General features: G+C 37.9%; 1 protein-coding gene across 2 annotated transcripts; it reads left to right on the forward strand.

The window, feature by feature from the left end:
• The first annotated feature begins 2,759 nt into the window (after window positions 1–2,759).
• On the forward strand, window positions 2,760–10,263 carry LOC308098978 (DELTA-sagatoxin-Srs1a-like). 2 transcript variants are annotated; one of them, XM_080447469.1, is made up of 4 exons: window positions 2,760–2,905; window positions 6,478–6,594; window positions 7,647–7,862; window positions 9,334–10,263. In XM_080447469.1, the coding sequence occupies exons 2-4, from the start codon at window positions 6,491–6,493 to the stop codon at window positions 9,566–9,568; spliced, it is 555 nt and encodes a 184-aa protein (XP_080303595.1). In that variant the 5' UTR covers window positions 2,760–2,905; window positions 6,478–6,490; the 3' UTR covers window positions 9,569–10,263. The 2 variants fall into 2 exon arrangements, with proteins under 2 accessions (XP_080303595.1, XP_080303594.1); XM_080447468.1 differs by lacking the exon at window positions 2,760–2,905 and adding an exon at window positions 2,948–2,996.
• The last annotated feature ends 2,393 nt before the right edge of the window (window positions 10,264–12,656 follow it).

Below are 12,656 nucleotides of genomic sequence, written 5' to 3' on the forward strand. Positions count from 1 at the left end.
GACAGACAGGCAGACAGACAGACAGACAGACAGACAGACAGACAGACTGTCTGTCTGTCTGTCTGTCTGTCTGTCTGTATGAATGATAAACTCATATCACATGAACCATCATTATTTCCCCCTCATTTTACAGCTCCATCTACAAGCAAACCAATAGGCTTTGCTGCCACCTAGTGGTGATGAGATGGAACATCACAGAATATGTTCATGTTGCACATTTAAAGAGTGTTTTCTTGTAAAGCATTAAATATAATATGAATCCTTGAACAGAAAAGGGTTTCCAAAGAAGTACTGCTTGCCAAAAAAAAGTGTGAAATAGAGACACTTGCAAAGAAAATAATTCAAAGGCACTCCGTCTTAAGTGAAAAATATATATAATGTATTTAGAGCAAGACAAATGAGTGACCAACTCATTGACCTAAAGGTCTTCATCAGGGTCTGTAATCAGTCACTTAAATACAGCCGTGGGTGATGTTTCAATCAAATTCAAAAACTCAAATTAGCACAAATGATTTGCCCAAATAAATGAAAATAAATAAAAAAGGAAAACAAAGCAACACCCAGAGTGACCAACACCAAATAAACAATTAAAATAACATACAAGGAAAACAAGAGTAAATATACTCACAGTGTGTGTAGTAAATATTTACACTGTAAACCCAAACATGATCACAGTGATCACAACAGACATCAGAGAAACAGCAAGTAATCAACCTCATCGTTTAAGCCTGGAAACAATTAATGTCACTTTAAGAGTCCAAAAGGTTTCTCTTTGGAGCAATCTTTTGTTTATTTTTGAGCAAAACTAAAAACTAAAAGCCTGGAGATCGAGGCTATACCTCCTCTGCTGTCACAGTGGATAACTTCTATTAGAGAGGAGGGGCTGCCATGGCCTTTTTCATGGTAATGAACAGAACAGCCATCGGGTAATAGGGATAATTTGTGCGAATTGCTGTTTTATGTTCTAAAAATCTATCTTTGAATTTACGTTTTGTTCTCCCCACATAAAAGCATCCACAAGGACCATTCAAGGGATAAACAATGAAAGAGGTGTTTTTTTTGCAAAGTTGCAAAGTGGTTAATTTTGTAGCCTATTAGTAACACATAGTGAATCTATTTGTTTTATGAATATTGGTACAATGTGCAGTGACCACAGGGAAAGTTGTTTTTTGAAGCCAAGAGGATTTAGGTCGCAAATGACTAGCATTAGTCTGTTCTGTAGGGTAGGTGCCCACCTAGAGACGAATGTAGGTAATGCAGGAACAATCTCTTTCGTCCATACAAAAGCAAATGCTTTTTTTATTTCTGCATTTAGCAAACAGTCAGACTCAGCCCAGATCCGTGGCATTATTAAACGCAACTGAGGTTTGCTACATAGCGACCCTGCTATGAAACAGATCTTTAGACTTCTACTGCACTAACTACACCTTAAGGGCAAATATCATACTTTTTACTCCTCACTAGTTACTTTCTAGATTTAGATTATTATTACAGAACATACATTAACCACTTCAGCCCTATTTTATGCTAATCTATTGTACAGTTTGTATCCAAACACACTACTAAAGGTGTGTAACAGTGTGTAGTGTTGTTCCAAACACACTACTAAAGGTGTGTAACAGTGTGTAGTGTTGTTCCAAACACACTACTAAAGGTGTTGATAACTTGCTTTCAAAAAGGATTACGTAAAAAGAAGTAACACAGAGTCAGTCTTAAATAATAATCAGGTTTACTTAATTATTTGCACAGGAGAGACAAGGTGGTACAGCATCAAAATATTCTCTACTGGTAATACAAAATGTTCATCAATATAACAGACAGTTTATCTTTCATTAAGCCCACCCCACAATATACAGTAATATCAACATGAATAGGGGCGAAGGCTTATCTCGTAGCAGGTTGTCTGTGCTATAAGGCATCATGGATATAAACTGTAGCCACAACTTTCATGGGTAAGAAAGAGTAGGCCAGGGAGCAAGGACATCTTATATCAGAAGTTAACTGTCCCTTCTGAGCAAATACATCATACTTTATGCAATTATCCAAAATGATACAATACAATAATCATAATCTAATACACTATTGATTATAAATTATCTATCAGGTGTGTAACAGTGTGTAGTGTTGTTCCAAACACACTACTAAAGGTGTGTAACAGTGTGTATTCTTGTTCAGACCTGCAGTGTGTTTGTTTAAGGAGGGAGTTTACTGGCATTCAGCTACAAGTGGATTACATCACTACCCTCTCTGTCCGCTGGAAAGCTTGTATGTCCTTAATGTTTAAAATAATAACCTGTGACTGTGTTCCTATGGATACAATGTAGTTATTATTTATTATTAAAATAATAACCTGTGTTCCTATGGATACAATGTAGTTATTATTTATTATTAAAATAATAACCTGTGACTGTGTTCCTATGGATACAATGTAGTTATTATTTATTATTAAAATAATAACCTGCACGCACGCGCGCACACACACACACACACACACACACACACACACACACACACACACACACACACACACACACACACACACACACACACACACACACACACACACACACACACACACACACACACACACACACACACACACACACACACACACACACACACACACTTAACCACTGACATGCCCCAGACTACAAGAGTTTTCAAAAGCAGGAAATATCAGATCTACAAGCTTGTAAACTTGTAGATCGGCTATTTTCGCTGCTTTTGTGTGACACTTGTAGTCTGGGGAGGAAGGGCATGCATTTACAAAGAAAACATAGAAAGTGTAAATATGGAGTTATGAGGTTTCTGTCTGATCCTGGTCTGAACAGAGATCTCCTCCTCTCTCTCTGAATGTGTTATTATTCATCTGGGATCTGGGAGAGAAAACCACCCTTACCTACAGGTAAGAAAACCTTCACATTTTAACCTTTAATAAGATTTAAAAAATATTTAATAAAGACAGTTTATGGGAGAGAAAACCACCCTTTATACAGGTAAGAAAACCTTCCCATTTTAACCTTTAATAAGATTTATTAAGATGTAATAAAGATTTAATAAAGACAGTTTATGTTACAACGTTTCTTGAAATATAATTGAACAGATACCATTTACACTACTGTATATAAATACTGTTTATGAACATAATTATGTCTAATGATATTTACTCATGGAACATCTGTTTGATCTTGTTCTGTTTTCCTATTCTGAAGTTATTATTATGAAATGATATTTAGAGTTTTGAGAGCCAGACACTGTATAGGTAATTAAACAATGTCTGCATGTGACAAATAGATCAAACATAAACAAATAAACAATAAACTATCACAGCATCGCTATAGATGACTTTAAGGTTGATTACATGAACTGAGACTTCTTCAGAGATAATGATGAAGTCATAAAGTATTCACACAGAGACATGCAGAGAATATCAGAGGCTGAACCTTTGGACAGAATTATTATTAAAACATTTAGACATTTCTAGCCCGAACACAGCTGATCTACTAGCTCACAACGCGTCACTCTGCGATGTGTTGTGAGCTTGTAGATCGGCTATTTTCGTTGCACTTGACACCGGTCCGTGCTCAACTAAGTATAATCAGGCCGTTACTGGAGACACACCCCATGGATCTACAGACAGACAGTGGTGGAAGAAGTACTCAGATATTTTTCTTAAGTAAAAGTAGCAATGCCACAATGTAGAAATACCAAAAGTAAAAGTACTAAAATGTTTGAAAATCGCAGATCTACAAGCTCACAACGCGTCCCGACGCTTTGTGAGCTTGTAGATCTGTTACTTTCAAATAGCCTATGTACAAAACAGTAACTAGTAACTTCATATAATTGTAGTGGAGTAAAAGTACAATATTTGCCTCTGATATGTAGTGGAGTAGAAGTAAAAGTATTGAAAATTGGAAATACTCCAGTAAAGTAAAAATAACTCAAAATGTGTACTTAAGTACAGTACTTGAGTAAATGTACTTAGCTACTTACTCATAAACACTTATTTCAACATATAACACTGCATTCTAGTTCAGTAGAGTTAGGAAAGGGCTTTGTGTTGAATGCTGCCTTCAGAGGAGACATTTATGTTTCTTTACCCATAACATAGTAGGCTACATGCTGTGTGTGTGTGTGTGTGTGTGTGTGTGTGTGTGTGTGTGTGTGTGTGTGTGTGTGTGCATGTGCGTGTGCGTGTGCGTGTGCGCGTGCGCGTGCGTGTGCGTGTGCGTGTGCGTGTGTGTGTGCGCGTGCGTACTGTGCTGTACAGCTTTCTATAGTTTCCATGTACAGATTAATACTTATTGATATTATATTTTGCTGATGCTAGGTTCATTGTTTACCTATGATCCTATAGTTTACTGAGACACTACACTGTCTCTGTATTCTATGATCCTATAGTTTACTGAGACACTACACTGTCTCTCTGTATTCTATGATCCTATAGTTTACTGAGACACTACACTGTCTCTGTATTCTATGATCCTATAGTTTACTGAGACACTACACTGTCTCTGTATTCTATGATCCTATAGTTTACTGAGACACTACACTGTCTCTGTATTCTATGATCCTATAGTTTACTGAGACACTACACTGTCTCTGTATTCTATGATCCTATAGTTTACTGAGACACTACATTGTCTCTGTATTCTATGATCCTATAGTTTACTGAGACACTACACTGTCTCTCTGTATTCTATGATCCTATAGTTTACTGAGACACTACACTGTCTCTGTATTCTATGATCCTATAGTTTACTGAGACACTACACTGTCTCTGTATTCTATGATCCTATAGTTTACTGAGACACTACACTGTCTCTGTATTCTATGATCCTATAGTTTACTGAGACACTACACTGTCTCTGTATTCTATGATCCTATAGTTTACTGAGACACTACATTGTCTCTGTATTCTATGATCCTATAGTTTACTGAGACACTACACTGTCTCTCTGTATTCTATGATCCTATAGTTTACTGAGACACTACACTGTCTCTGTATTCTATGATCCTATAGTTTACTGAGACACTACACTGTCTCTGTATTCTATGATCCTATAGTTTACTGAGACACTACACTGTCTCTCTGTATTCTATGATCCTATAGTTTACTGAGACACTACACTGTCTCTATGTATTCTATGATCCTATAGTTTACTGAGACACTACACTGTCTCTGTATTCTATGATCCTATAGTTTACTGAGACACTACACTGTCTCTGTATTCTATGATCCTATAGTTTACTGAGACACTACACTGTCTCTCTTTATTCTATGATCCTATAGTTTACTGAGACACTACACTGTCTCTGTATTCTATGATCCTATAGTTTACTGAGACACTACACTGTCTCTATGTATTCTATGATCCTATAGTTTACTGAGACACTACACTGTCTCTGTATTCTATGATCCTATAGTTTACTGAGACACTACACTGTCTCTGTATTCTATTATCCTATAGTTTACTGAGACACTACACTGTCTCTGTATTCTATGATCCTATAGTTTACTGAGACACTACATTGTCTCTGTATTCTATGATCCTATAGTTTACTGAGACACTACACTGTCTCTGTATTCTATGATCCTATAGTTTACTGAGACACTACACTGTCTCTCTGTATTCTATGATCCTATAGTTTACTGAGACACTACACTGTCTCTGTATTCTATGATCCTATAGTTTACTGAGACACTACACTGTCTCTCTGTATTCTATGATCCTATAGTTTACTGAGACACTACGCTGTCTCTGTATTCTATGATCCTATAGTTTACTGAGACACTACACTGTCTCTGTATTCTATGATCCTATAGTTTACTGAGACACTACACTGTCTCTGTATTCTATGATCCTATAGTTTACTGAGACACTACACTGTCTCTCTGTATTCTATGATCCTATAGTTTACTGAGACACTACACTGTCTCTGTATTCTATGTGTGTTTTTACCTTGTTTATTGTAAGTCACTCTGGATAAAGAGCATCTGATAGATGACTACATTGTACATTGTTGTGTTGTGTTTGTTATATTGTGTTGTTACAGAATCACACACAGACACCAGTTGTGTATTGTTTTGTGTGTTGTTGCAGTCTTATCAAAGATGACGGAGTCGTGTGGTTGTGTATTGAGTATTGTTTTATAGTGGTGTGTATTACATTGTGTTGTGTTGTGTAGTTTCAGATTCAACATGGCAGAGTTGTGTATTGTTTTATAGTGGTGTGTATTACATTGTGTTGTGTTGTGTAGTTTCAGATTCAACATGGCAGAGTTGTGTATTGTTTTATAGTGGTGTGTATTACATTGTGTTGTGTTGTGTAGTTTCAGATTCAACATGTCAGAGTTGTGTATTGTTTTATAGTGGTGTGTATTACATTGTGTTGTGTTGTGTAGTTTCAGATTCAACATGTCAGAGTTGTGTATTGTTTTATAGTGGTGTGTATTACATTGTGTTGTGTTGTGTAGTTTCAGATTCAACATGTCAGAGTCAGCAGAGGAAGCAGCTGCCACTATAACGTCAAAACGGCACGTTACCATAGAGATGAACAACCTGACTAATAACTACTGTCTGATTAACCCCAGGTATTAATAACATTATCTCCACCAGGCTGAAAGGCATGTGTGTGTGTGTGTGTGTGTGTGTGTGTGTGTGTGTGTGTGTGTGTGTGTGTGTGTGTGTGTGTGTGTGTGTGTGTGTGTGTGTGTGTGTGTGTGTGTGTGTGTGGGGGTGTGTGTGTGTGTGTGTGTGTGTGTGTGTGTGTGTGTGTGTGTGTGTGTGTGTGTGTGTGTGTGTGTGTGTGTCATTCTGTCTGTGAAGCTGATCTGCGGCACTGTTGACTCCATCTTCATCATCCTTCTCCTGTCTGTCTGTCTGTCTGTCTGTCTGTCTGTCTGTCTGTCTGTCTGTCTGTCTGTCTGTCTGTCTGTCTGTCTGTCTGTCTGTCTGTCTGTCTGTCTGTCTGTCTGTCTGTCTGCATGCCTGCCTGCTAGGGGTGTGCCGATATATCGTCCCGCGATATATCGTCCCGCGATATATCGTCCCGCGATATATCGCGATACGTTTTCGTGACGATATGTATCGTTTTTTTTTTTTTTTACAATAATAATAATCAGGCATGCAAACAGCCCCGAGGTGAAAAGGGTGACAACATGTTGTTTTTTTCGGGTCAGGTGTCACACTATTGCCCTATTTGGATTCAAAACGGCTAGTGGAAGCCGAAAAGCTACAAGTTTGCATGTCTGAATAATGCAAAAACAGAATTATTTGTTTGCATTTGCTTTTTTTCTCCCCCATATATTTTTCATAATAAAAAAAGTGCGTATCGTATCGTATCGAAATCGTATCGAAGTTGTGTGCCCAATATCGTATCGTATCGTTTGGTGAAATTAGTGTATCGGCACACCCCTACTGCCTGCGCTATGCTTGTAGATCTGCTATTTTTGAATAGCCAAATAAATCTTAAAATGACACAGATGCTTTATTGTCACCTTACAAACATGTGTGCAGGGTTTTAATTAAACCTTTTATTGTGTTCTAGGGTTTTAATGAACCCTTTTATTGTGTTCTAGGGTTTTAATTAAACCTTTTATTGTGTTCTAGGGTTTTAATTAACCCTTTCATGGTGTTGTTACAGGGTGTTCCTGGAGAGCGGGGAGACCTACAACCCCCCCCAGCCCACGGTGCGCCCCCTAAAGGCCGAGGTGTGCACCTTCAGCAAGAGCAGCGCCAAGGCTACGGGCAGCGTGGGCGTGTTGACCTATGACCTTCTGGAGCGCTCCCAGAACGACCACATCGAGACGCTGGCCGTCATGTTCTCTGTCCCACGAGACTACCGTCTGTATAAGAACTGGTCTGTTCTATCTAATATATATCTATATGTCATGTTCTCTGTCCCACGAGACTACCGTCTGTATAAGAACTGGTCTGTTCTATCTAATATATATCTATATGTCATGTTCTCTGTCCCACGAGACTACCGTCTGTATAAGAACTGGTCTGTTCTATCTAATATATATCTATATGTCATGTTCTATCTAATATATATCTATATGTCATGTTCTCTGTCCCACGAGACTACCGTCTGTATAAGAACTGGTCTGTTCTATCTAATATATATCTATATATCATGTTCTATCTAATATATATCTATATGTCATGTTCTCTGTCCCACGAGACTACCGTCTGTATAAGAACAGGTCTGTTCTATCTAATATATATCTATATATCATGTTCTATCTAATATATATCTATATGTCATGTTCTCTGTCCCACGAGACTACCGTCTGTATAAGAACTGGTCTGTTCTATCTAATATATATCTATATGTCATGTTCTATCTAATATATATCTATATGTCATGTTCTATCTAATATATATCTATATGTCATGTTCTATCTAATATATATCTATATGTCATGTTCTATCTAATATATAATATATATTATAGGCACTTTATACGTAGGCTACATGAGCTTATTTGAAAATAGCCGATCTACAAGCTCAACATGTTTGAAAAGTGGTTCATTTTGTGAAGTGAGCTTGTAGATCTGCTATTATCCAAAAAATCTTGGGGAAAAAGTTACAAATTGAGAATATTTTTGAAACATTTTAAATACACAAATCTGGTATGGGGGGTCCCTGGCACAAAAGTATTTGTCTGCGGACAATACATATTAATTTGGAGGTCCTTGACATGAAAATGTTTGAGAACCACTGTTTAAACAACATTGGGAAACAAGACCAAATAATCAACTACACTTTAGAAACAAGGCCAGAAAAAACGCAATCCGCAACTATCAATGTTTACAAGAGACTCTACAGAAAAGTGCAAAGTCGCTTATACTAAGTAGACTTGGCAACAGTGAAACTAACCCCACAGCTGGAATGAAAAGAATATCTTACACAGAAAACACTTTTATATAATAATCAGTGGTGGAAAAAGTACTCACATTTTTTAATTAAGTAAAAGTATCAATAGCCTACTGCAATATAGAAATACTGTGTTACAAGTAAAAGTCTGGAATTCAAAATGTACTTGAGTAAAAGTACAAAAGTATTGGCATCAAAATGTACTTAAAGTACCAAAAGCAAAAAGTACTCATCAACAATGTCCCAGTTCAAGTTTTCAAACGTATACAAATCTTTTGAAAATAGCAGATCTACAAGCTCACAATGCGTTGCATCGCAACGCATTGTGAGCTTGTAGATCTGCTATTTTCAAATGGCCAAAATGTATATAGGGCTGAAGTGGTTAATGTGTGTTTTGTTAAAATAATAATAATATCTAATAATATAATAATAATATCTTCTATCGTTCACAGGTTCGCAGTGGGAGTGTACGCTAGGGGGCGCCAGTGTGACGAGGCCCTGTACAAAGAGATGTATTACGACAAGCAGCCTCAGGGCTTCGTCAGGATGGAGGCCAACGGCTCAGGGATCAACTACGTTGGAAACTACCTGGACATCAAGGCCACCATGTCACCCATGGGTGCTGCTAGTCTGAAGGTGGAGGTCTGGGACAAGCTGTTCACTCCCATCGTCAGCCAAGCATGTTAAACCTAACCCTATATCCATCTTACTAGAGTAACTAAATACATTTACTCAAGTACTGGGCTTAAGTAAAAGTTTGAGGTATTTTCTTTAGTATTGCCAAATTTTGTTTCCTTTTACTTCTACTCCACTACATTTCAGACTCCACTACAGTTATTGAAAACTTTAGTTACTAGTTACTTTGCAGATATAAAGTATTACATTATAAAACATACATTAACCACTTCAGTCCTATTTTTTACATAGGCTACGACGCGTTGTGAGCTTGTAGATCTGCTATTTTCAAACATTTTAGTACTTTTATTTTTGGAACTTTAAGTATATTTTGATGCCAATACTTTTTCTCAAGTAACATTTTGAACACAGGCCTTTTACTTGTAACAGAGTATTTCTACTTTAAGGTATTGATACTTTTACTCAAGTAAAAAAATGTAGTACTTTTTCCACCACTGCTATCTATCTTCCTAAAGTAACTAAGTACATGTACTCAAGTACTGTGCTAATACGTTTCCTGTCTCTCTAGTCTACAGTGATTCTGTCTGAAATAAAGCATAGAATAATTTTTTTTATAAACGTTCTCTTATAGAAATGTAATCAAAGTATGATTACATGAGTTTAATGAAACACAGAAAGGACTCGTCTGTATTTTTCATTGTTTCTGTCACTGCAGTCTGACAAATAAAATCTACCTTTTCACTGAAGCTACCTGTGTGTGTGTGTGTGTGTGTGTGTGTGTGTGTGTGTGTGTGTGTGTGTGTGTGTGTGTGTGTGTGTGTGTGTGTGTGTGTGTGTGTGTGTGTGTGTGTGTGTGTGTGTGTGTGTGTGTGTGTGTGTGTGTGTGTGTGTGTGTGTGTGTGTGTTGTTTGAGTTGAGAATTAATTGAACGAATAATACAGTATTGATTGATTGATTAAATTATTGATTATTAACAGATTGTAATAGTACAGCGGTACCATTATACAATGAGTGCTTGTTTCCATTGTGGTCCTATGTATTCAATTCATATAGATCATGGGTCTTCAACAGCCTCATAGCTACGACATGGGGGCGGGGGGGCTAGCATCCCTATTATGAGGGAACATTAGACAAAAATAGCCAATCTAAGCTCACCTCGCAACTACAAGGCGTTGTGAGCTTGTAGATCTGCTATTAAGACTAAGACAAGTATTGAGGGTTTAGGTGATTCAATGTCTGAAAATACACAAAAAACATTATAATTTACACAACACTGATGATAGTGTCTGTCAAACAAGTCTATGAAGCTATCTATGACATCTATGACATCTATGACATCTATGACATCTATGAAAAAGATGAATCTGCAACACAATGTTATACAATATGTTGTGGGGGTCCCTGCTTCATCTGTCTCTCAGCTAAGGGGTCCCTGCTTCATCTGTCTCTCAGCTAAGGGGTCCCTGCTTCATCTGTCTCTCAGCTAAGGGGTCCCTGCTTCAGCTCTCTCTCAGCTAAGGGGTCCCTGCTTCATCTGTCTCTCAGCTAAGGGGTCCCTGCTTCATCTGTCTCTCAGCTAAGGGGTCCCTGCTTCAGCTCTCTCTCAGCTAATGGGTCCCTGCTTCAGCTCTCTCTCAGCTAAGGGGTCCTTGGTTTGAAAAACATTGAAGACCCTGATTTATAGCACAGTTGTCTATTGATTGAGTCTGGAATAGTAAACAGAGTCATTACAGAGACATGATAATCACTCAGTTGAATGAATAATGTCGTCACCTTCCTAAACTAATGGCCAAAGTCTTTTTTTGAGGAAAATTATATTTTGGCCTATAGGTCAGCTCCTCATGACACCTATAGGTCAGCTCCTCATGACACCTATAGGTCAGCTCCTCATGACACCTATAGGTCAGCTCCTCATGACACCGGCCACCTCTGGTAAAATAGTCTCCTAATAGAAAAGGATCATGCAGTTCCCTCTCCTTTTAGTATAATGGCCTAACTCCCTAGTGTGACTTACTGTAGGTCAAAATAGGCCATTTGTCTGGTCTATTAGTCACATGGTTTTGTGACTTAGACCAAAATCATTTGGCCTAAGTCAGGTTTAATCCTATTTAAATCTCGTATGTTACATAATTGACAGACAGTGTTATTTTTATGTTAATAGTCATAATTTGTTATAAACGTCTTGGGTGAAATGATTAAGAAATAGCATATAGTTTCGTTTTGGATCAGTTTTTATTTTTTTCTGAAAAAAATAATGATTTAGGCCATTAGTTTAGGAAGGTGACGATATGTTAGGTTATGTTTATTCTCATTCATCTCATTTATTAGGGTTAGAGTTATGTTAATATGTTAGTTTAGGAAGGTGACGATATGTTAGGTTATGTTCCTTCTCATTCATCTCATTCATTAGGGTTAGAGTTATGTTAATATGTTAGTTTAGGAAGGTGACGATGTGCAATTATATTATATCTCTGCTGTGGGTATAATCATCAATCAACATCATTAATGAATGAACAACATCAGAGAGAAATCGGGGGCTTCAGATACCTTGATATTGGATGAAGGGCTCTGGTACTAATACTTATAGAATGACTGAACTAAACTAATATTTATCATGTTTCCTTCCTGCAGTGTGAGATGTACACATGTTCACCGCTGTGCCTCAAACACACACATGTTCACCGCTGTGCCTCAGACACACCTACATGTACAGGTTGGGTCTGGTCTTTAATTAAAGGTACAGTACACACATGTTCACCGCTGTGCCTCAGACACACCTACATGTACAGGTTGGGTCTGGTCTTTAATTAAAGGTACAGTACACACATGTTCACCGCTGTGCCTCAAACACACCTACATGTACAGGTTGGGTCTGGTCTTTAATTAACACCAGAGGACCTCCTCCTCCACCTGCTTCATCAGGTCACTCTGCCACCATCATCGGGACCAAGGTGTTTGTATTGGGGGGCTGTAAGGGGTACCTGGGGGTCCCTACACAACACCATCACAGTGTTTGTATTGGGGGGCTGTAAGGGGTACCTGGGGGTCCCCACACAACACCATCACAGTGTTTGACACAGAGTAGTGGTGGGAAAAACGATTTCGTTCACGTTCACGGCAATGATTCGTTCACGTTCTC

This window comes from Gymnoscopelus braueri (assembly GCF_963280865.1).
Source record: "Gymnoscopelus braueri genome assembly, chromosome: 13".
NCBI classification, from domain to species: Eukaryota; Metazoa; Chordata; class Actinopteri; order Myctophiformes; family Myctophidae; genus Gymnoscopelus; species Gymnoscopelus braueri.